Raw genomic sequence first — 24,524 nt, 5'->3', positions numbered from 1 at the left:
TATGTCTCATTCTGATGTAAGACAGACTCTTATGTATTTAAATGGGGAAGAATGACTTCATAAAAGGCAGCCACAAGTATCAGTTAGGTCTTGGTATTATTCCACTAACATTTATCACATATACTTCCTTACAAGGACCATCCAGTTAGCAATTAGAAAACTCTTTTTTTTTTTTTTTTGAGACGGAGTTTCGCTCTTGTTACCCAGGCTGGAGTGCAATGGCGCGATCTCGGCTCACTGCAACCTCCGCCTCCTGGGTTCAGGCAATTCTCCTGCCTCAGCCTCCTGAGTAGCTGGGATTACAGGCACGCACCACCATGCCCAGCTAATTTTTTGTATTTTTAGTAGAGACGGGGTTTCACCATGTTGACCAGGATGGTCTCGATCTCTTGACCTCGTGATCCACCCACCTCGGCCTCCCAAAGTGCTGGGATTACAGGCTTGAGCCACCACGCCCGGCAGAGAAAACTCTTATAACATGACTTATGACTGTGAAAAATGATGCTGGAAAGGAGATTGCCAATGTAAAAGTTTGCTTGTGGGGCCTCAACTAGTCAATGGCTCTGGTGATAAAAAGCAATTTTGGAAGTCTCACTTTATGCTTTGCTCTCTGTAGAGGAGCTTTTTCCATACAATAGTAAAACAGATCTTGCTACCACCCGCTTTTACATTATATTCAGAGGCACAATCAGAAAACTAAAATGAATCCACCTCTGTGGATTAGAGAAGACACCAGCTATAGCTTTCATTTTCTCTTTTACTCTCTGAAATTATGGCTTGCCCTGCAGCTCTTGTCTGGAAGGTTTCTGTGTGACCTAGGTCAGATCTTCCAGTATCGGTTGACAAATTTCCTCTTTACATATTTACTGCTTCTCAAGCTTGTATTATTTTCTCTTAAATAGAAAGAATAAATATAAAATTAAATCACATGGTTGGAATTTTTAAAGAATAGCATTTTCATTTGTGCTACTGGCATCACATTCTAGCTTTCATGTTGAGCTCTTTATTCTTTTTTTAAAAACTTCAAATTTTAGGAGCTGTGACTGTTTTGCAAAGACTCTTTTCAAATCAGAACGCTAAGCTATAACCCTGGCTAAATATAAACAGGGATTATGGGAAACTGAGACATTTCATATTCTAAATCAATTATGATCTAAAGTATTTATGAAAGAACCCCAGAGATGATGTAGTTCAATCTACTCACTTTGCTTTAGGGAAACTGAGGCTCAGAGGGGAGCAGCACCCAAAGTCATTGATAGTGCCTGGCCTGACCCTGACAGCTGGGTAAGGAGGCTGCCCACTGTGAGGAAAACGCATGAACTTTGGAGTGAGAAAGACCCCTGGATTCTAGTCAGATCCCCACGGTCCCCAGAAGCCCTCTCCCTTCAATGGGGCTTTGGCTGTTGTCTACAAAGGGAAGGAATGAGCTAGAGAAGCCCAAGGATTCCTTGAAGCCAGAGCTTCCCATTCAGGAGCGATGTTTATTTTTCCTACCCAAGGGAGAAATGGTACCAGCAATCAATCTAATTTGATCTGGCACTGTGCTGGGTGCTAAAACTTAGGAACATACCACCTCCAATCCATTTTAACTTACAAAAGCAGTGTCCATATCTCAAAAAGCCTTCAATGAGAAAAACAAAGCCACTTCTACATGATAAGCTTTATATACTTTGCCTAGTACTACTAACTTAAAGAGTTCCCAAACAAATTACTTTTTTGTTTTAAAGGAAGAGAACAAAATTTACTCTGCCTAACTACAAATGGGACTTCTGGCAAGCCGATTCGTGAAGATACTAAATGCATTAAGAGACAAAAAAAAAAAAGGGTAATATATACCACTTCCAATAATTTAAGGTGAACACATGTAATTCACTCATGTTCATCAGCGCCTGCTCGTCAGCCTCTGTCCTTGCTCAAGTTCTTATCACATCTGTGGGTCTATTAGTATATCTTCACAGGACCTAAAAAAGAGTCCCAAGAGGATTCAGCAGGCAGCTACTGAATAGATTATAAGAAGGAACCAATGATTCTCACATTCCAAGATCTACTCACTGACACCTTCTCTCTGGCCACATCTCAGACTCCAGCTGGGGTGCTGTATTCAGGAGTGATCAGTTTTGAAAAGCAAAAACTAGATATCCCTGAATCTAGCAAGCAGCTAGGTGGGATAGAAAGGCTTTATGATGCCTAGAGGAGGGCACTGCTCTGATGGGACCAGACAGAAAATCATCACAGCCATAAATTAGTTTACTTGGCTCTCACAGTTTCCTGAGTATCAAGGACAATGCATTTTCACACAAAATACAACAGCTGGAGCATCAAGGTACAGCGAAACCATTATTCATTTGCTGGGTCTGTCAGTGAGTGAACAGGAAAAAAAAGGACCCGGTTCCCAGTTCATACTATTTTATCTTTTGTGTATTTAAAATTGACATAGCTCATGTCCCACCCCACATAGGTGTATAAGAGCCACAGTAAATCCTCCTCTTGGTAATTACATATTTTAATTTTTAGACCTGAATTTTGCAAGGAAAACAGGGGCTTAGAATTGTAATTTAAAATGATTGATGTGAATTATAAAACCTCTTTCCTGATGGTACAAGGTCTGGCCACAGAGTCCATTAAGTACCTTCCTTTTGAAGAAGGTTTTAGACATTTGCCATATCAAACCTTTCTCCTGTCTTTGTCCCAAAAACAGGTGGCCTTATTTCAGAATCCAATTTAAGAATATTAGTTGTGTGCAGAGACAGGGGAGAAGGGCAGCTGGGGGAAGAAGGCGCTGCTTTTTCTGAGAAAGGCCCTTTAGACTACTCTACTATTTATGGTGAAATAAAAGCTGCTACAGCAACATTTTAATGTTTCAAAATGTCTGAGAGGGTTTTTCCAGAGCTTTTGGTTAGTTTGCACCTCTCTTAGCTTAAATCCTCCACATGATGTTGGAGGGCACCTAGCACAATTCTTTGCCTAATGTAGAAATTCACTTTATAATATTCCAAACAGATAGGCATTCTGTCTTTGCTAGAAGACTTCCAATGATGAGATTCCAATGATTCTCTTTTGGGCAAATTACGTTGTTAGAAAGTTCTTTCTTGGCTGGGCCAGGTGACTTATGCCTGTAATCCCTGCACTTTGGGAGGCCAAGGAGGGTGGATCACTTGAGGTCAGGACTTCAAGATCAGCCTGGCCAATATGGTGAAACCCCCGTCTCTACTAAAAATACAAAAATTAGCTGGGCATGGTGGTATGTGCCTGTAGTCCCAGCTACTTGGGAGGCTGAGGCACGAGAATTGCTTGAACCAGGGAGGTAGAGGTTGCAGTGAGCTGAGATCATGCCACTGCACTCCGGCCTGGGCGACAGAGTGAGACTCCATCTCAAAACAACAACAACAACAACAACAACAAAGTTCTTTCTTATTTTGAATCCAAGTATGTCTTTCTGTAAAATGTGCCCATGATCTGGAGCTATGACAAGTAAGTTTAATAACAGCTCTTTACATATTTGAAGAGAGTGGTCATGTCTCCACAATGCTGTGGAGTTTTGCTATGTTGGCCAGGCTGGTCTTGAACTCCTAGCCTCAAGCGATCGACCTGTCTTGGCCTCCCAAAGTGCTGGTATTACAGGGATGAGCCACCACACCGAGCCATGCATTCACATTTTTGATAGCCACATCACACAACTGGCTCAACTGAGAGAAAACAGAGAAGTATATAAGTCTGAGACTGAAAAGGAAACACTTTTTTTTTTTGAGACGGAGTTTCGCTCTTGTTACCCAGGCTGGAGCGCAATGGTGCAATCTCGGCTCACTGCAACCTCCGCTTCCTGGGTTCAGGCAATTCTCCTGCCTCAGCCTCCTGAGTAGCTGGGATTACAGGCACGCGCCACCATGCCCAGCTAATGTTTTGTATTTTTAGTAGAGACGAGGTTTCACCATGTTGACCAGGATGGTCTCGATCTCTTGACCTCATGATCCACCCGCCTCGGCCTCCCAAAGTGCTGGGATTACAGGCGTGAGCCACCACGCCCGGCAACACTTTTTTTTTTTTGAGACAGGGTCTCACTCTATTGCTCAGGATGGAGTGCAGTGGTGCAATCACAGCTCACTGTAGCCTTGACCTCCCTGGACTCAAGTGATCCTCCCACCTCTGCCTCCTGAGTACCTGGGACTACAGGTGTGTGCCCACCACTTCCGGCTATTTTGTGTGTATTTTTTGTAGAGATGGGGTTTTACCATGCTGCTCAGGCTAGTCTCGAACTCCTGACCTCAAGTGATGCACCCGCATTAGTCTCCCAAAGTGCTAGGATTACAGGCGTGAGACACCGCACCTGGCTCTGTAATCTTCTATTTCTGATGTGTTTCATACTGACAGAGTATTTGAGAGTCAAAATGAGTGAATGATAAAACCAACTACAAAATCTGGATAGTCTGAAAAAGATTCTGTTACTTCTCCCCTTTGCTTGGCTGAGAAGAGGCCTGCCTAATGCTGAAGTGGAATCATAGACTCCTGGGGTCTGCAAAAAATCTTAAAGATGTTAAAATCTAATCTGGCTCCTCATCCCTACTTAATCCTTAAATCCCTCCTTCACTGCACTTCTGCTGATGGGGCTTCTGTCTGAATTCATCTTGTGAAGGGAAGCTTACTGTCTTCTCACTGTCCCCTCCATCCCTTGCCCCAATTCTATCCTTCTGACAGTACAAATCTACATCTTCTCTGACATGAGAACCCTCAAAGTCTGAAGACAAGTTGTCACATCTCCTGAGAAGTTGTTATGCTCAGGTATTCAGGCTGGTAGGGTAGAGTGGGAGGATGGGACATGGAGAAAAGAAAGGGGACAAAACAAATGATTTAGAACTGTAGAATTTGTGTTCTTGGTTCCCTCTGATTGCAAAATTTGCTTTGCCAACATGTAAAAAGTAAACTTGGGCTACATCATCTCTTTATTGATTTCATACATGTTTATTAAGTCCTTATGCTATGTCAGGTGCTGTACTAGACTCTAGGACCCAAAAGATGGATAGAATACAATTGCTGGCCCACAGAAATGAGTGACTTATAAAAGTTTCCTGAAATCTAGTAGAAGGGCTAAGATTTAAGCACAGGGCTTGCACTCTCCTCTAAAAGTCACTCAGTATGTGGACAAAATACAACTCTCTAGGGTTTTGCTTTCTTCCCTGAGGGCTCTATAGATTTTGGAGACAGCTTTCCCCTTTCCTCCCAACCCCTCAAGCTCCCTACCATATGGTGATGTTTCTAGGCATTGTAAGAAAGGTTACTGCATTGGTTTAGGTTCCACATGTCACTGAGGATCTTTTTACCATGATACATTTGGGTGTGGCCTACTGAGATTTTGAGATCAGCTATAATTGCAGCCAATACATGATTCATATGGGATAAAGAGGGAAGGAATCTTAAAATTGGCTGGGAACAGTGGCTCACACCTAAAATCCCAGCACTTTGTGAGGCTGAGGGGGGTGGATCACCTGAGGTCAGGAGTTCAAGACCAGCCTGGCCAACACGGCGAAACCCCATCTCTACTAAAAATACAAAAATTAGCCAGGTGTGGTGGCCCATGCCTGTAATCCTTGCTACTTGGGAGGCTGAGGCAGGACAATCGCTTGAACCTGGGAGGCAGGGGTTACAGTAAGCCAAGATTATGCCACTGTACTCCAGTCTGGGAGACAGAGTGAGACTCTACCTCAAAAAAAAAAAAATATATATATATATACACACACACACACATATATATATATATATATATATATATATATATATATATATATATATATGTATACAGTCACACATAATCCTGTGAATTAACATGTGTCTTACTGGCTTGACTGTAAATGAAATTCAAAATAGATTTAAACAAAATAAGTCAAGAATCAAGAACGAACTGGATAAAGTTTGACTTTTTTTTTTTTTTTTTGAGACAGGGTCTCACTTTGTTGCCCAGGCTGGAATGCAGTGGCAAAATCATGGCTTAGTACAGCCTGGACCTCCTGGATGCAAGTGATCCTCCCTCCTCAGCCTCCTGTAGCTGCGACCACAGGCATATGCCACTACAGCCAGCTGATTCTTAAATTTTTTGTAGAGACAGGGTCTCCCTGTGTTGCCCAGGCTGGTCTGAAACTCCTGGGCTCAAGTGATTCTCCTGCCTCAGCCTCCCAAAGTGCTAGGATTACAGGTGTAAGCCAGCACACCTGGCTCCAAAGATTGATATTTGATTCAGAGTTTTACTTCACACCTCCCATATTTTGATATACGTAAAATCAGGTTTCAGTAAACTCCAAGGAAATACTCAGGGGGAGATGGTGTGAGGAAGGGGGCTGAAGGTGTAAAGAGGAGGAGGAAGCTGCTCATGCAAGATGAAAACAGACCACAGAGGTATCCTGTCCAGCATTTTTCAGACTCTGTTTACCAAATAACCCTTAGTTCAAGTAAGATATTACTTAGATGCATTTAAAAATTACCAGAGAAAAGCAGAGCTGATTGTGTGGTTGTGTGTACATGCACGTGTGGGTGGATCTCCATCTCCTCTATGCACTGTCTACCCTCAGTTCTACAAATCACTAACCCAGGGCACTTCCATCATTTTCCAGGTGAGGAGGCTGAGATCCAAAGAGAAAGAAGGTTAAACAACTAGTAAGAAGAGCCAAGACCAGAACTCAGATTAGCTCCGTGTGTGTCTTTGGGTGGAAATCACATACTATCAGTGACTTAATTTGTCACTTGTTGGGTGTCTCATTTGCTGCCTCCCATGCCCTCTGCCCTGAGTCACTGAGTGTTTCCAGCTGCCTGGCTACTAAAGAAGGCATAGGGCTATCCAAAGAGCAGGGCCTGAAAGGAGGCCTTTGGCCAGGAACTTTTTGTTTTTTACCAACTAGGCCTAGAGTCCAGATCTCCTCATGCCTTACGCCCAGAAGAGTGCTCTCTCCAACTTGTTTCTGAACAGAAAACTACTTGGGAGGATATACACAGAATATATAATTCTATATATTATGATGGTGATTGTGAATGTTAAGTTATAACTCAAAAAAGAAAGACTGTAAAGGAAGGCTCTTGTGGGATCAGAAAAATAATTCAAGCTTCGTTAAACAAAACAAATAAGTTTCATTACCCCTTTGGTCTTTCCTCCTCTGAACCTGTAGGCCAACAGATTCTTCTCTTATAAGACTATCCCGGGCCGAGTGCAATGGCTTATGCCAGTAATCCCAGCACTCTGGGAAGCCAAGACAGGCAGATCACTCAAGGTCAGGAGTTCGAGACCAGCCTGGCCAACATGGCGAAATCTTGTCTCTACTAAAAATACAAAAATTAGCTGGGTGTAGTGGCACACTCCTGTAATCCTAGCTACTTGGGAGGCTGAGGCAGGAGAATTGCTTGAACCCGAGAGGCGCAGGTTGTAGTGAACCAAGATCATGTCACTGCACTCTAGTCTGGATGACACAGTGAGACTGTCTCAAAAAATTAAATTAAATTCACAAGAAAAAAAGACTATTCTATCCCCCAAGCTGTTCTTTCCTTCTCCTCATGGTGGTCATCATCTGCAGACCTTGATGTGTGCAGCCTAAGAGTCCACACTTGGTTCCAGCTGGCTGCCTCAGTTTCCCAAAATTCCTTGGAGATGACACCTTGGCTCTGTGCATAAACAGACAACTATCTCCTTTCCTGGCTCCTAGCAGTCTCTGGAACCCTCTTTCCACCTGGTGTGTCCTGGCAATCTCCAGTCCTAAATCGAATCAGCTCTTTGCTCCTTTTAGGCAACTCATTGATTTTTCAATGAACTTAGCTCATCTGTTTTATTGGCACTAAAGAGGGTTGGGTTCTTAGCATCATTAACATTTTAGTTGAGGAAGAATTCCCAAACCCCCCAGGCATTAATCCAGAACTGTTAAACATGTAAAAAGTAATCTGTGCTCAAACAAAGCTCGGCCAGGTCTGTCTCCTTTTTAACTTGGATGCCAATGAGCCCCTATCCCCAAAGCTACCCAAGTTTTCCATACTGAATGGTGATAAGTAAAACACTGGAGTATAATAAAAGTTGATGTCTTTGTCTGTTGCTGCTGCTGCTACTGCTGTTGAGGACCACTCTCTCCCCAGGGATCCACAGCCAGCTAGCAATTACCTGGCAGGCACGGAGCATCCTGGGACAGTAATTTTCATCTCTGCAGACACACCAGTTGGAGGCAGTACTTGAGTGGATGGGTATGTAAAATAAGGATGGCGATTTAGGCTCAAAATCTCTGGATGCCTTATCTTACGTTCTCCCCCACCATCCCTCTAAAGACCACTGCACTATGAGCGGCAGACAGTCTCACCCTGTTGCTGAATACCTGGTAGTCACGAGTCACTTAATGGCTGTGGACTTCCGTTTTCCTCCTCTGTAATCTAAGAGTTGGACTAGATCATTGTAAAATCTCTTCGCATCCTCAAATCCTACGATTCCATAAAGTAGCAGACTCCATCAATAAAAGCAAAGGGAGAGAGGTGGAAGGCCTACCCGACCGCGGAGCTTAAGAGGGAGAGATAATAGCAAAGCTGCCACGGGAAAGCTGGACTGAACACCAAGTTCATTACTTTAACCTTCGATTCTATTTCTGGGCTAAACTGATTATTTAAAAATTGTAAGGGAATCATGGTCCCCAGTTACTGAACTAAAAATGATGAGATTCTGTATATAATTCTATATATTATCATGGTGATTGTGAATGATAAATTATAACTCAAAAAAGACTGTAAAGGAAGGCTCTTGTGGGATCAGAAAAATAATTCATTTTAGTCCTACCTGATGTGAGACATGGTCATATATTTTCAGAGTTACATAGGTAAATCCCTAAAGAACTTTCTGGAAACATAAATAAAACTAATATTACCCAGCTCTTGTTTACCACATTGTATTTTTCAAAATGCTCCCTTAGGCATTTGATCACGACAATTCCTCCCAGCAGTCTAGAAAAAGCCCTGTGACACACCAAGCCAAATTCATAAAGGGTGGCAGGGAACCCGCAGGGGCATAGACCTTAAAATGCAATGACTTCCAACCTCAGATTAGCCCCAGTCATGTAAAGAGGATTCACAAAATTCTCAAACCCAATTTCTTTACCTGGTCCCTGCTACACCTGCCATCTCCATCCTGACACATTACCTTCCTACTCTACCATACTCCCCTCCCTTTTCTTCCTTCCTTCCCACTGTAACTTTAAAAGTTACCTAGGAGAACTGCTAAACTGTTAGGGAAATGAAAGTAACAACAGTAGTACTCGTAAAGTCTGGAAGGACACCAAATAGAATATGCTGTTTTAGACCTTTATCTTTTAGCAGATGGACCTCCTTTGGACTTGAGTATCTAGCACATTCTTTCCCATGCTTCTTGCAAAGGGAGAGAAGTGGAAGGCCTCCTGGACCACAGAGCCTAAGAGGGAGAGATAATAGCAAAGCTGCCACATGAAAGCCAGACCGGACACCAAATTCATTACTATGACTTGGTGTCCAAGTTCATTACTTTAATTTTCCATTTATTTCTGGGCTAAACTGATTATTTAAAAATTGTAAAGGAATCATCTTACTTGCCTCAGAGCCTCGGCTCCAGCACCAGCTATCTACTATGAAAGCTTCTTGGCTTCCTGAAGTAAGCTGATCGTTCCCTTTTCCTCTTGAGGCCAGGGCATCCCATCTCCTGGAGGACTCCTTTTATATCAACTGCCATTGATTTTATGTTTTTCTTCCAACTGGACTGGACTCTTGAGAGCAGAGACCACATCTGTTTCATTTTTGTGCTCCTAGTGCTTAGTCAGGCACAGAGTAGGTGCTCAATGACAATGCTGAACTGAATTGTGATGTATGTCACACAATAGTTTAGAAGGTACTATAGAATAAAACCAACACGAGGTTAAGTGCTTTCAAGCAACACAGGAATCATGAACCTAACTCGCTAAGTACGGATATCTCAATTGACATATTAACAAGTGATTTATCTCTAATGAAGAATTTCCCACTTCTAAGCTACCCACACTTTGGGGATGATTTCTCTTCCATTTCTGCTTTGTTTTAAGGACATACTAGAAACCCACCTCCTGTCTTTGGCACAGACTAAGCAAATAAAATAATGAGCCTTCTTGATAAGTATACAATGGATAAGGGGAAGAATTTGACATTGGCAATTTAAAAATTCCTAGGAAGAAGCAAATGTGTATAAGTGAACATCTTCACATTACTTAAATTTCGTCTCCGCATTTTATGGAATATGCATCTGATTTTGCGCTTCAAATATCAGGATATTTTAAATGTCTATATCCTAAATAGTGAGGACAAAAATAAAATGAGTTAAAACACATAGGCTAGATGTCTATTAATGAAAAAAATTGCATGGATAGTGCTCCTCTAAACTCTTGCAAATTAAAGGTGAGTAGTTGAAGTTTGGGGTGATTATTAACTGCTATTTTTCTCCTTGATAAGAGACCTCACACACAAAAAACTATATATTTAAAAATGTACTTAAAATCTTTGATGTTCCCAACTTCAAAAAGTTTATACAACAAAGGATAGTTTATACAACAAAAGAGGTTTATGCAACTTGTTTTCAAAGAGTGCACACTTTTAGGTATTTTGCAATTCCAGGGGCGATGAGCAAAGATAAATAAGATAATGATATCTGTGGTCTAAATGTAACATCAAATATAAAATAATATTAAACAATCAACAATAGAATTAGTAACAATATACCAGTCAAAGGCTTTTAAAACACAAACAAAATTAAAAGCTCTAGTACTTCAACATTAGCATTTGAAAAGTGTTTAATGTTTTTGAATAGTTTTAAGAACATATGCTTTCTACTCTACTATGAAACACATACTCTACCCAGAGCACAATTTATTACTACAAAATAAATGAATGTTTAAAAGACAGTCTGTCAATTGAAAAAAACAAAACACATTAAAATAGCACGTTTCCAAGCCAAGTTAAACAAAATATTTTCTCCTTGACAAGCTGCTTACATTTAAATGAAAACAGGGCAAATCTGGTCAATAATATGGATTGCATAAAATAAAAAGGACTTTAGATCATGTTAATACAAGGATCAGAAAGCAGTAACTTCAATTAAAACTATCCAATTATTTAGCAAACTTTCAGATGCAGCAAATAAATTAATTGGTTTTAAATGAAAGTGCTCAGATAAGTAGCTTTTTGACCTATGAGTAAGTCTCACTAGCAGCAGTCACAGCAAAGCAAGAATCTGCTGAAGCAAAACAAAGCTCCCAAATCAAACAAATGTTATTGGTAATCAAAAAGCATTTGCAAAACGTATTTCCTTGGTTTATAGCAGGAGGTTCTGAGCAAATGCCACCTCCAGCTCCTCTCATACTTTGATACGTAGGATATAGGGGTGAACACACATTTCTCTCACCACACATTTCTCTTACCCAAGAAGGACAGAAGTATCTGTCCTTCTTGGGTAAGAGATATTTTCATTTCTGAACTATCTCGTGGAAGGTGCCAGTCGTTATGTCATTAAGAATGCATATCTTTCACTTATTATCTACCTATGTTTAACCTGTATTGGGATTTAAGAATGCCTCTTTGAGACAAGCAATATGTCATCATTTTGTTCAGCTAACAGGCCTGACAGCCCTGTCTCCTTGAGTTAAGAACAGTAGATCTCTATTTTGTACACTGCTGGCAAAAGCTGGCAGAATAAATGAGAATTAGCCAATTGGTAGTAAAAGTTTCTGATCCCAAAGATTCGAACTTTCCTTTTACATTAGTCCTAATTATTCTATTTGGCCAGATAATGGTATTTTTTCCCAATAAAAGTGATCTTTTCCATATACTGCAATAATCTATTTGAATGCCATTCTTACGTGTTTTTAACAAATAACATCACTATTCACTGTTTCTTCTCTTATCTTTTTGATCCTTTTTTACTACTTATCATCTTATTTGAAACAGATTTTTAACAGATAAACTTGATCGTTACAAGAATATCTTGCTTGCATTTTATTCAAATAATTCTTAAAAACAGCTTAAAAAGCCGTTGGAATAACATCAAGCTTGCCATCAATCAAACAAAAAAATTCCGCTGGCGGTTGTATAAACATCAGATCAAGTCTGATGTCTTCAAGGATTTCAGAGTGAACCATAAAAAACTCCATTAACTTCTGACAAAGAATGCAAATTAATCACAACATGGGGTGAAATGAAATTAAAGGCTCTTTTCTAATCAATGACAAGGCAGGATGAAATATTTGTTACTCTCTCTGCACTCAGGCTGCCTAGGATGTTTGCACTTCCCTTGCAAAGCCCCAAATGTAAGGTGTGAGTACAGATTCACCCACAGTCGTGTTGAGCCCCCCTCCCCGCAGAGCTATCTGCTTACAAGTCGTGGAGACTCACAAAACACACTAATCATCCGAATCTCAGGTGCATCCAATTTGTTATTCACACTCTCCCATGCCAGTGAAAAGCCTGGCGCAGACAGATGCACCAGGAACCCTAAATGACAGTTTTGGCCTCCGGAAGTACGATCACTACAGCAAAATCTAGTACAGCCTCCAGGTGAAATGTCTGGAGCTCCATATGGAGCAGGGAAAATTAACAACAAGATGAAAATCACTGCAGCAGCAGGGAGTCAGAATTTTTGAAAAAAAAAAAATGAAATTTAAAGATGAAGAAAGAGAAGTAATAAATTAATGGGGTGTGAAAACATTCAAAGCTTTACAATACCAGGGGCACTATTTGCTCAGATTTTTTCCCTTTTTTTAACTTCAGGTCATTTTGATGTAATTTATTAACCAAGATCAGGAATTGTAGCCAAAAGGAAAACAGTATTTTTATACATGCAAAAGTACTTTAAATACATTTGTGTCTGTATTATCTTCACTTTCCTGTGGCATCTTGCTTGCCAAATTTTCCAATGCCAGAGCTGATGCATCCCCTGAGAAGTCTCCTTAATGGATTTGCTATCATCCTAATGCAGGGCACTGTTGTAAAGTTTGAATGAAGGATGAGAGTTTTTAGCAGGCAATCCTTTTCATTTCTCCTAAATTATGGTGTCATTAAACAAATCATTGCCCACCATTATGTTTTTAAGTCAACTGAATTTGGATCTACATGATTAACTATAGGCAGCTCCAATCCTTGTCCAGACCTTCACATCTTTCCAGATTACTATTAAAGCTAAATTGTTCCACAAATTGAGAAACTTGTTTCCAAGATATTTAAAAATGCAATTTTTCATTATCCTATTGCAGAATATGCTTCACAAGCACCCAGAATTTAACGGCACTGGGGTCAGTGAGGGCTCTGGGGCCCTCTGGATCTCCCATTACTTTGCTAAATACATGGTAAGAAAAGCAAGAGGAATCTGGGGAACGGTCTTGTCACCATCTACAATGGCACAAACCTCTAATGCTCTTTAGCATTTCTCATCTACAGAAGAGGCCTCCTTAGGGCAGAGAAGGTAAACTAGGAGAAGGGTTGTGGGGCAGAGTGAAAAGGAAAACAGGGGTATGATTAGCCAAATGAATTAAGAGGTTAAAGAGCTAGTCAGCTGGCTTATTTCCTGCAAGTCCTAGACCTAACTGTACCCATGCCTGCCTAAGGCAAGGTACTTTGCCTCTCTGAGCCTGAGATGGCTCACCCAGAGGCTGGAAGTAAGTCCCTGCAGGTAGAATGCACAGTCTGAGGCAGGTTAACAGTCTGAGTCTGGAGCCCTGGGTGGGAAGGGTGCTAGGTGAAGCCAAAACACCATTGCTTTTCCTATTATAGGCAGTAGTACATACTAAGGCTGTGCTCCCAATCTTTTTTTTTTTTTTCTTTAGAACCCTACACTGCATGCCAATGAAGTTATGCAACACTATGGCCTAAAGGAAACTAAAATAGACTATGTTTCAGATAACAAACACCTGACCCACAAAGCAATGCAACTCATATAGAATGGCTATCTCAACAAAAACCTGGCCCTTTAACCTTTATGTTGCTCCCAGGGCACTGGCTGTTCCTAGTATCTCCCCAACACTCCTCCCTCTCTGAGCCTCCACCGGATACATACTGTGTCACCAGCAGGGAGAGGGGCTGCTAATGACGCTGTCAGCAGCACTGGTGCTGAGCTGGGGGGAAAGACAAGTCTTGAAGCTGGCCCCTCCTCCCAGCTTTACCCTCTGCTCATTTTATACTCTGCTCCAGTTGTGGCTGGCATGTTGCTAAGAACATTATTTTACAACCTATGATTGATAGTTGGGAAATTCTGCTTTGTGCTGCAGCCCAACATTAGATCCAGGCAGGTGGCCCTTTGTACTTTTCAGAGTAATTTCATATCCATAGTCTCATTTGATCAGCATACCTCCTTTAATCACAGAGGAAAGGGAGGCATTAGAATCCTCATGTTAGAGATGAGGAAACTGACACCTCAGAGTTAGAAAGCAACAATTAAGGCCTGTGGTGAGATTGTGGTCACACCTAATTTAATTTTCTGGCTCCTGGTCCAGAGCTCCTTCCAATAGGCCACTCCTCTCAATTTGCCACTAGTGAAAAGAGCTCAGGTCTAACGCTCTGATTAGACTTTGGATTCACAGCAGAAATTCCCTGGCACTGTCCTTAGCCCTAGGAACAATCAAATGAATGTGATCTGAAGGATATATGAAAGGCTTTCATGTTTCTAGGACCAGACTAGTGAGTGATACTTAGGATGAGGCAGTTCTCAACTTCAGAAATAGAACATTGCTTTGACCCTATGGATGCTTTCTAAGGCAGTGAGTTTCTTGTCACTGGAGGTGTTCAAGCAGTGTGGCTGTTTGTTTTTCGGAGACATTGTAGAGAAGTTTGATTTGATGATGTCTAAGATCCTTCTAACTCTGATAGTCTATGATTCACTCCTGCCTACTCCACTTGGGAGTCAAAGAAACCAAACCAGACACAGTTTAACAGTGAGCAACTCAGCCGTTCTGTTTGTCCAATTTATGAGGGGAGGCTATTTCACAGAGTGGGTAGGAGTTCAAACGACATAATGTGGGCCAAAGAGAATGTTTTTTCATAACTCAGCCTCTGTGACACTATAAAAATATACATTTTTCTTCATGTACTTTGTTTGAGGGCAAAAAGGAGGGGCAGGAAAGGCATTTATAAAGTTTCCTTTCCCAATCTTCAGCTTATAGTACAAGCCTGTAAAACACATGCCAACTGCACCAAAAATCATTAGTGGTTCTAGCAACGACGCACCCAAACTTCTGTTGAAAGACTTGGGAAATAGGCCTAATGGCATCAAAGCTGCTTTTATCTATCATGATTCAAGAAATACAGTTGTGTTTTCCCCCCATGCTGGCATAAAGGTTGTTGCCAACTAGGGAGTTGAGCATAGTATTAGAATTTTCCAACTTCCACCTGACTGATCAAATAAAGATATATTTAGATATTCAGGAAAACCATACTACAAAGGTAAATAGCCTCTTCTCAAATTCGACCACACCCTTCATGAGCTTCACTTGTCAAATGCGATGGCAATACATTTCTTAGACACATCACCCATCAAATCTCACTGATTAATTACTCTAGATATTAGGCTGAATCTCAAGAATATCACTACAATCTCAACCTTTGCAACTTTTACTAGATGGCTTATAAGTTTTCTATATTTGTTTGAGAAATATATTCCATAGGGTTTGTGTGTTCATTTTCAAAATTTTAGGGGATTTCACAAATTGGCCAAACTGAATTGTTTAAAAATTACTGACAGCCTAAGAAGCTTACCAAGATAAATATTCTAATGAGCTATAAATCCTGAAAATGTGATTTTAATTTGATGGGCTACCTAGAGCTAAGCAGCAAGGCTATACACACTAAAATCTCACTAACTGCTAGCATGCATGCCAAGCAACTGCATTTTAGATTTCTTCTATAAGGAAAAGATTACATTTAAACAAAAAAGTCTAGGAATTTCAAAAGTGAGACTAACATTCTTGAACCTAACAACTTGGACTATTTCTCTCCCACTTATCTGATGGCTTTAACTATGAAAGCAAAATACTAAAGAGACATTTCATTGAGTAAGGTCTTTAAATGTCCACATGGGTACCAGGAGAATTTGCTTAAAACTGCTTATAAAGATGGTAGAGAGAATGAGCCCCATCCTATTATTCAATAACCATGTTTGTGATGCATCTGCATAATCTAACCATGCATAAATTAGTATGTGTAATACAACACTTATTTGCATAATAATAGCAAGTTAATAGATGCTTAAAGAGCAGAGACCAACACCACCTTTAAATCAGACATGCCTCCAGGCACTTTGGCCTGTACAGACCAAGATGCCAGAAAAACAGTGAACATCAACCAGAGAAAACAGTCAAACCATTCATTTTTCATCCCTCTAGACATTTCACTTATTTCTCTCCACACACTGGGGAATCATTTTCAAACGACAAAACAGCTTTATGTTTTAAGTGCTAGTACGCTTCTATAATAAAAATCTTAAAGAAATTTTAATAAAGATTGGAGTCAGCAATACTAGTATAATGAACCATTTTGTTTTCTTAGAAATGTAGACAGGAAGGAGCAAAATATTTTTAAAGAATATGTTCAAAATTATACTCATAAAATTGGAAGCCCATCTATTTGCCTAGCAAATAATGACCTAGATTAGATGCTTTTACCCTCTGTCTTATTCTTTTAACTCAAAAAATTTTAAGTGAATTTAAGAGCTTAAAAAGCGTATCAAGAAAAGGCTGGCTCTCTCCTCCATCCTCAAAATGTGTACATGGTGTTGGCCAGGAAAAAAAAAATAATCCTGAATGTCACACAAAGGAAAAGCACAATGATCACTCTCAACCTTTAACAAAGAAGAAAAAAATCAGGAGTTTAAAAAAATCAAAAATCAATAGAGACTTCTAAATGACTCCTTTAAGATACCACTTTTCAATTTAACAGGACAGATTTATTTGTATGTGGCTCAAATGTTCACAATTGCTCCCTGCACCTTCATACATAGGAATGAATGTCACAGTGGCAAACAGCAGTAATGAACAATCTTACCTGAGGATATGGAAACCTCCCAAGAGCAAGCTGGGAAAGGAAATAATATTTGTCTAGTTATAGATTTGCATGCAGGGCAGATCTCCTTAAGACAGACAAGTACTAAATTTCAGAACTGCATCTAGCAAATATAAAAAAGCTCACAACCTCAAATGTACAAGCTAAATTATGGCTGTAATTACATTAAGAGCTGTATTTAGAATGGACATTTTCAATGGATGATGTTGCATCCCTGATAAAATATTTTAATAACAAAACATTATCCTTATGTGGTTTCCCTTAGTAATATTCTTGGCTGTATGGGCATTATTCACATTTACATGTGTGCGACAGTTTCTGCTAGACAGAGATGTAAAAACTCTCTGCTTTTCGTCTTGTAAAATGGGAACATCTAATTATTAGTAGGCCACAACATTTTCAGTTACAAGTATCAATGAAGGGTTGTAGGAAGTGGGGAATGGACATTATTATGAAATTGAAAACTGCACCATTATTTTTATCCATTTGTTAAAGTTTTTTCACCCATTTTCTACCCACCAGTGGGAAAACAGCCACTTGAAGGTTGTGAAGTCAGAACTGTAGGTCTAAGTCTGATAGCTTCCAATCTAGCTTGATTTGTAAACTGCTCTGTTTCTGGGCCCGTCACTTAATTTTGATCTTTGAACCCTCACTGCAAAAACAAAATGATCCAACTAGCAATAGGCTTGATATAAAGCAAAAATATATAAACCGTTTTGTTGAGATGGAGTCTCGCTCTGTCACCCAGACTGGAGTGCAGTGGCGTGATCTTGGCTCACTGAAACCTCAGCCTACTGGGTTCAAGTGATTCTTCTGTCTCAGCCTCCTGAGTAGCTGGGATTACAGGCGCACACCACCCAGCTAATTTTTGTATTTTTAGTAGCGATGGGGTTCCACCATGTTGGCCAGGCTGGTCTCGAACTCCTGACCTCAAGTGATCCCCTGCCTTGGCCTCCCAAAGTGCTGGGATTATAGGTGTGAGCCATTGAAGCTGGCCAAAAAATAAAATTTAACAAACATACCAAAACTTATTTAAAGAAAATAGTGGCAAAATTTTGCAATTTTATAATGTGGCCCATCCTCAGTTCTGACATCATTTACATGTATTTGTAACTACTTTCAAAACAGAATGACAAGATCAGGGATTTTAAAACTAATGGATCTAACAGAGTATCAACCCACTTCACAGATTCAAACCCAGAGTCCCATTGAAGTAGCTCCCAAACAGTTAACAAGTGGAAGCCTAGGAACTGACCCCAAGATTTGCAACTTAATCCAGTGTTCCTTCCAGCATATTACACTGCCTTTCTAGATCTTGAGAAGTTCTGCACTCATTTCAAAGACACTAACACTGCTCAAACATTTCTGAATTCCCCTTTTGTAGCTGTTTTAGCATTCTTTCAATTAACAGAATACCTAGTTCAGTTTATTAGTATTGCATCTTATCTTGGATTTAAAATTATACCCCTCAGCTTCCTCATCATAAAAATGATTTGTAGACTAAGGTTTAAATAGCCTGTGGATATTACCAAAACCAAAGCAACCTACAAAAACTAAATATTGTGTTGCTTAGACATAAAGATGCTGAAGTTATCAAAGTTCTAAAACCAATATGAACAACAGCAATATAACAGGAATAGACATTATGACCTCGTATGGTGACTACTTTGAAAAGGCCAACACTCGTTTGCACATATGCCTGTGTGTTTGTGTATATATCTATGTTTTAGAATACCTAGGTTTCATTACCTTGTACTCATATCTTGTACACAAAATATACACTGATGCGTGTATGGATTTTGAAGATATAGCTATACTATCACCATTTCATTTGATGGATATCATTAATCTCTTCGAGTGTACACAATAAAGACATCACAAGATAGGGTGAGAGTATAGATGTTTGCCAAACTCCCTTTCGAAGTTTTGTGTGATTATGTTTGTTGTCTACGCACTGGGAGGGAAAGGGCAGGGACTCAGCTCTCCCATCCTCTGTCCCTACCCCACCTCCTCACAATACAGGTTTGTAGGTTTGCCCTACATTTTGAAAATACAGTTTTGTTTCTGGCCAATCAGAGTGTGCACACTGATTCAGGAGGAATCACTATGGTCTACTGTGGTGGGTGAATTAGGCATTTGCAACAGTCTGCAGGCATCACAGTGATCTGTGGTTTATGAGTTTTGCGCATACTGCCATTTGGAGTTAGAAAACCAGCAAGAGGAGAGTCGCACACCTAAAAAAAGCTAATAGCTTAATAATGACTACAAAACACTTAGAATATTGTGGCTCAAGTCCTTCCACAGGCATTGTGCCATTCACTTGGGTATATGCTGAGCAGGTCATTAGGGACTGTGGAAGAATGCTGTCCACATGGCTTACAGACAAAGGAAACTTGCCCACCACACATACAGTCACAATCTAAACTAGCTGGCAGGTACCAACAATGACCACTGGCTCTTGCAATTTAAAGAATTAAGCAATAATAAATGGATGGCTTAAAAGGGAGTGGGATACAGAAAAAAAATATGAATTCTCAATTCAACACAAAGCTTCCAGTTCTAGGCGGTCATTGTTCTATGCAGAGGCCAGGCTCCAGCCAACTTGGGAATATGCATTCACCCACTTGGCCCTCTCTGTCATGACTGTACAAGGTAAAAAAGGATGGCTGATGTCATTTGTTTGTTCTATAAGACAGTGCCATGCATGAGAACAGAGATAAAACTTAGCGCAGTTTGGTCAGCTGGGAACCTCTGTGTACCAGTCTGCTTGGGAACAGGTGGCAGTGCTTGAACTGGTGAGCTCATCATTCACGGGTCTGGCTTTGCTTTCAGTGTTATTTCCTAACATCTTGCGGAACTTCAGTCCTACCTTTTAACTATACTCCTGGGAGGACTGCTTCTAAGACATCTTACAGGTCTGACCTCTTTAGAGTTAGAAGATCTTCACTAGTAGGTACGGCTGCAGCTGCAGCATGATGACAATCACTTCCTCTCTCACAGAGGGTCACCACTGGGCTGTTGAAAGACTTGGGGATCTATGCCAGTGAAAACAGGCAAGGGCACTATTAGGCTGGCACTGAAAGTAGTCATTTTAAGGCCCCAGGAGAGGACCCCTGCCTTCTATATATGTCCCTATCCTTCTAGGTCTAATGCAGCTATAGTGTTTATGTTCTACACTATTTGTCTTATAGAAAAGTAGAAGAAAACATATAGCCAGGCTCTAGAACTTTTTTTAACAAGTTCTATTGGGAGGAGGTAAAAAAGAAAACAGTTTCTTAGTAGATATGGTTGCATGAAGAAAAAGTTCTCTACAAAAATAAGACAGGTGTTGTGGCACATGTCTGTAGTTCCAGCTACTTGGGAGGCTGGGGTGGGAGGATCTTCTGAGCCTGGGGAGGTAGGGACTGCAGTGAGCCTTGAGCATGCCATTGCATTCCAGACTGGGCAACTGAGTCAGACCCTATCTCAAAACAAAAACAAACAAACAAACAAAAAACAACAAGTGCTCGATGAGACTGTCAAAAGTCAAAATAAACATGGAATCCTTATGGGGAGGAGAAAGTACATATGCTCCAAGTGCATATTTCACACACAGGCTGACCTGGGGCCATTCTGTATCTTTTACCCCTACTGGTCTATTAATCTACTTGCATTTCCCCAGTTTTTATTGTCAAGGTATTATAAATTAGGAAACTTACAAAAGAGAGTATGTAATCTTCTCTGAAATGGCCTGCAGATATGTCACTGTACTAAATGTGTTTCAGATTTAATGAAGCTTTAATGTCCTTTTTAATTTTGCCTGTTTCTGTATCACCAGGGGTCGGGCAAGGCAATCAGCACTCAAGAGGGTGGTTTGGTTTAAAACTAGGAAAAAACTCATTTGCTTATGAGTTGCACTGTATTTTCTTAATTAAATTTACTGAGTAAAATGGTTTAAGTTCAGCCAACCAATGACCTTTGTATGTAGATTTCGATTTATAAATAGGTTAACAGTTAAAGGAAAGAAAAAAAAAGAATCGCAACAAAGCAAATGGATTAGGGCTAAGCCAATAGAAATCTTCTCTCTCTTTATCATCTTTACAAAAGCAGCATTTAAATATAGGCAGCTTAAGTCTAGTTTTTTTTTTTTTTTTTTTTTTTTTTTTTTTTTTTTTTTTTTTTTTTTTTTTTTTAAAGTATACTGAAAAATGTAGACACACATAAGTGCAAGCAATTCATCAAATGGGTCTCATATCCTTTTCATTCCCAGGAGGGGAGAAAAGCTCATATCATAAAAGATTTGGAAAAGCTTTATTTGTCTGAGGCCAGGGGGCGGAGGTAGAGATGAGGAATTCTATTTAATGTTAAATTTAAAAGTACACTTTAATTCCAAATACTTCAGATTTAGCAAACTGCTGAAGACTTTGTTTGTTGTGGGATGTTTACAACATAAAAGACAGAAAAAGAATGATCTGAAGTGTTTACCAGTTGGGAATATACTTAAATAGCAGTAAACAACTAACATCTCGCTCTAAAAATAGGACTGTTCCTTAGTGTCATCTTATTGACGCTTGACTTGTCCAACCATAATCTATAAAATGCTTTTCAGTTAGCAGCATTTGAATATGTTGGATTTCATAATTTAAATAACAAATATATTTGTATGTGTGTCATAACAACTGCCAAACATATCACACGATAAAAACCTTGGTATTTCAACAAAAAGAAGTTATTTATTTACAAAGCAACAAAATGGCATTTGTTAATAAAAATAATTATTGTCATAAAATCATAAATGATAAAGAGAAAACAAACATTGTAGCCAGAAAACAAGTGCAGGACAAAAAATTCAAGACATGTTTTTGGTAATCGAGTCTCCTACTCAGAACATCAACTATAGTCTCCTACTGAGAATATCAACTATGCTGTGGGAGTGGTTTTAAATTTACTGTTCTACTGAAGAGCACTGGATTTTTTTATTCTTAATTTAGACATATTCTATGTTTCTCGGCATAACTGCAAATTGAAAATAAGCATTTTCAATATAGCCAGTGTTCTAGCTGAAGGACAAGTTTATAGTCTGAAATGTTCTAAAATTTGTTCTTAATTACCTTGTGCACATTTTACACAATTACATTTCCATCTAAGCATTTTGCATTTAGATTGCACGCTGCAGTTAAATCTTCATTTTATAGAAATGCAGCAGCCACTTTGGAACATTCAGACACAGGGAAACTTTAAAAAATCAGACTTAACTACTGGATTACATAAAATTCCCTAGGTGAGTTTTCATCCCAAGACCAATTTACACAGTCCTAGAGAAAGAGTTTAAATCATCTGAAACTATGCTGGTGAAGAGCCATAATAAATATTAAATACCTCAAAATCTACCCTAAGATTTTACTTTTTTTCCCATGTATCAATTTCACTGTTCTGTTACTGAATGGTTTAAAAACAATCCAAAGGATATAACAGCAATTTACCAGTGTTAAAGTGCTTTGGAGGTTAAACTGACAACAAAGAACACAGAAACACAAAGCGTCTTGAAGTAGGGTTTCAATTAAATGTGGAGGATTTAGTAATGCAGGGCCAAAAAAAAAAAAGAGTTACAAATTAATTTAATCTTCTGCCTATAGTTTGCAGCTGCACTCCAAAGTGTCTGGGGCTTAAGAACAAAGCCTTGAAAGGCCTCAGAGTGAGGAAAGCTTCAATTTTTAATGTATAACGCCATTAGCTGATAACTTGTGGAATCTGCAACCCCTGTGGAGGGGCATAAGTACGAGTAACAGAGACTGATGAAGTGACATATTTGTTCATGTCTAGAACTATGAGGAAGAGGATTATTACTAACACCATCAGGCCTAACAGAAACATGCCCTAATAACCTTTGGGACCCTCCACATTATCAGTTCTCACTACATCAAATACATTAAAATCAAAATCTAATTCACTTTAATTAAAGACGATTAGTTTGTTTTACTATTACTGTTTAACTTGTATGATACTATAATACATTGCAAATTAAAGATGAGATAATAAATGTCATGAAAGCAACTGTGTATATCCTTACATTTATACTTGGTGAAATTAGCTTACACTGGTGTCTATTTAAGGAAATTCAAAGACACCATCATTAAAAATGATGAAGAAATACTTTACTTTCAAGAGAATACAGTGAAACCATGCATATTTTTTCCTCATTTGATTTATACTTATTTTCACAAACACTTTCCTATAAACTCTAAGGATTTCTTCAACGTAAACAGAATTATGGCCCAACGGAGGCACCAGAAGCATAATTAATTTGCTCAAAGTCATACTGTAAGTTGCTGGCAGACCTTGTTAAGAGCCTAGGAACACGAGCTCTACAAACGTTTTGGTGATGGCAAAGGACCCTGTCTGCAAAGACCTCACAGACTTCTAGTGCAGTGGGTGAGCCTCAGGAAATAACTCGTTGTGTCTATATGAAAAGTACCAAGTACTCTGAGAGCTTGTAAGTAACATTTCTTCTTTTTGTAGAAACAGCCTAAATCTGAGGGTCCCATCAGGAGTGCTCCTTAAGGGGTGCCAATATTAAAAAACAAACAAAAAACATCAATGACTACTTGACCAAAGTCCGCTGACAGAAACTTATTTAACTTAAGGAGCCCAAACAATAGCACAAATAAAAAAATCAAGCACTTATCTATCATTCAGAAGGTCCTATTCTGTCCCAGATTATTAATAAGGGAGAAAAGACAGCATTACAAATAAATATTTAACAAACTGCAAATCCTGCACATGTACCCCGTAACTTAAAAACAAAAAACAAAAAACAAATAAATGTTTCTAATACAGCACGTTTAAAAAAAAAAAAAAAGAAATGGGTTTATTACAGTAGACACTTAAACAGGGAGAGGGCAACAGTAATTCACAAGTACAATATCCTAATGCTATTCCTTTAATTGCTTTATTTGTTTCACTGTTAAAAATGATTGCTTGCCATATAGCCTAACCGTGAATGCTGAAAAGCGTGATACATTGAGGTCTCAACCTGGGCAAACTGTACCTAAACTTACACTTTATTGCAGCTTAGTTCACAATCTTCACCTAATATAGGGTTATATCCCAGTGCAGCAGGAGGATAAATCATCCTGGAATATTACTCCAGCAAAGTTTAGCTGTGACTGGAGCATATGTGCTTTCGAGCCACTGAAGCAAAGGCCCATAAAATACACTAATTACTGGAAGTTATGGTCACTGAGTGATTGATAGCGCTCTGCAAGGCAACTTCCTCATTTTCAGCTCTTCTGACGGGGCTCATCCGCCACAGAGCAATTATTAATTCATGACCCACCCCTCAGGCACTAGTACCTTTACGTCTGATTCTCCTGCTACCAAACTACTGCTACAGCTGGACACTGTCTTTCTTCATTCTGATGGCTTGGTAAAGATGATAAAAAGTAGATTTCATGCTAAATGCTATTGTTTTGAATCTTTAAATGTTCTTTGGTCTTTCTAAC

At 39.5% G+C, this 24,524-nt stretch overlaps 1 protein-coding gene across 4 annotated transcripts in view; it reads right to left on the bottom strand.

Moving 5' to 3' along the window:
• The window catches only part of MAP2K5 (mitogen-activated protein kinase kinase 5), a 258,213-nt gene that overhangs the window by 62,505 nt on the left and 171,184 nt on the right, over nt 1-24,524 (bottom strand). For 3 of the 4 annotated variants that reach the window (XM_017518933.2, XM_017518941.2, XM_037735049.1), the window contains exon 17: nt 17,026-17,055. The exons of the other annotated variant lie outside the window; for it this stretch is intronic. In XM_017518933.2, the coding sequence (XP_017374422.1) occupies nt 17,026-17,055 (30 nt within the window). The remainder of the gene's footprint in view (nt 1-17,025; nt 17,056-24,524) is intronic. 4 annotated transcript variants of the gene reach the window in all.

This window comes from Cebus imitator, unplaced genomic scaffold (genome assembly GCF_001604975.1).
Source record: "Cebus imitator isolate Cc_AM_T3 unplaced genomic scaffold, Cebus_imitator-1.0 Scaffold715, whole genome shotgun sequence".
NCBI classification, from domain to species: Eukaryota; Metazoa; Chordata; class Mammalia; order Primates; family Cebidae; genus Cebus; species Cebus imitator.
The sequence above is the reverse complement of the archived record's forward strand: the minus strand, read 5'-3'. Positions and strand labels throughout refer to the sequence as shown.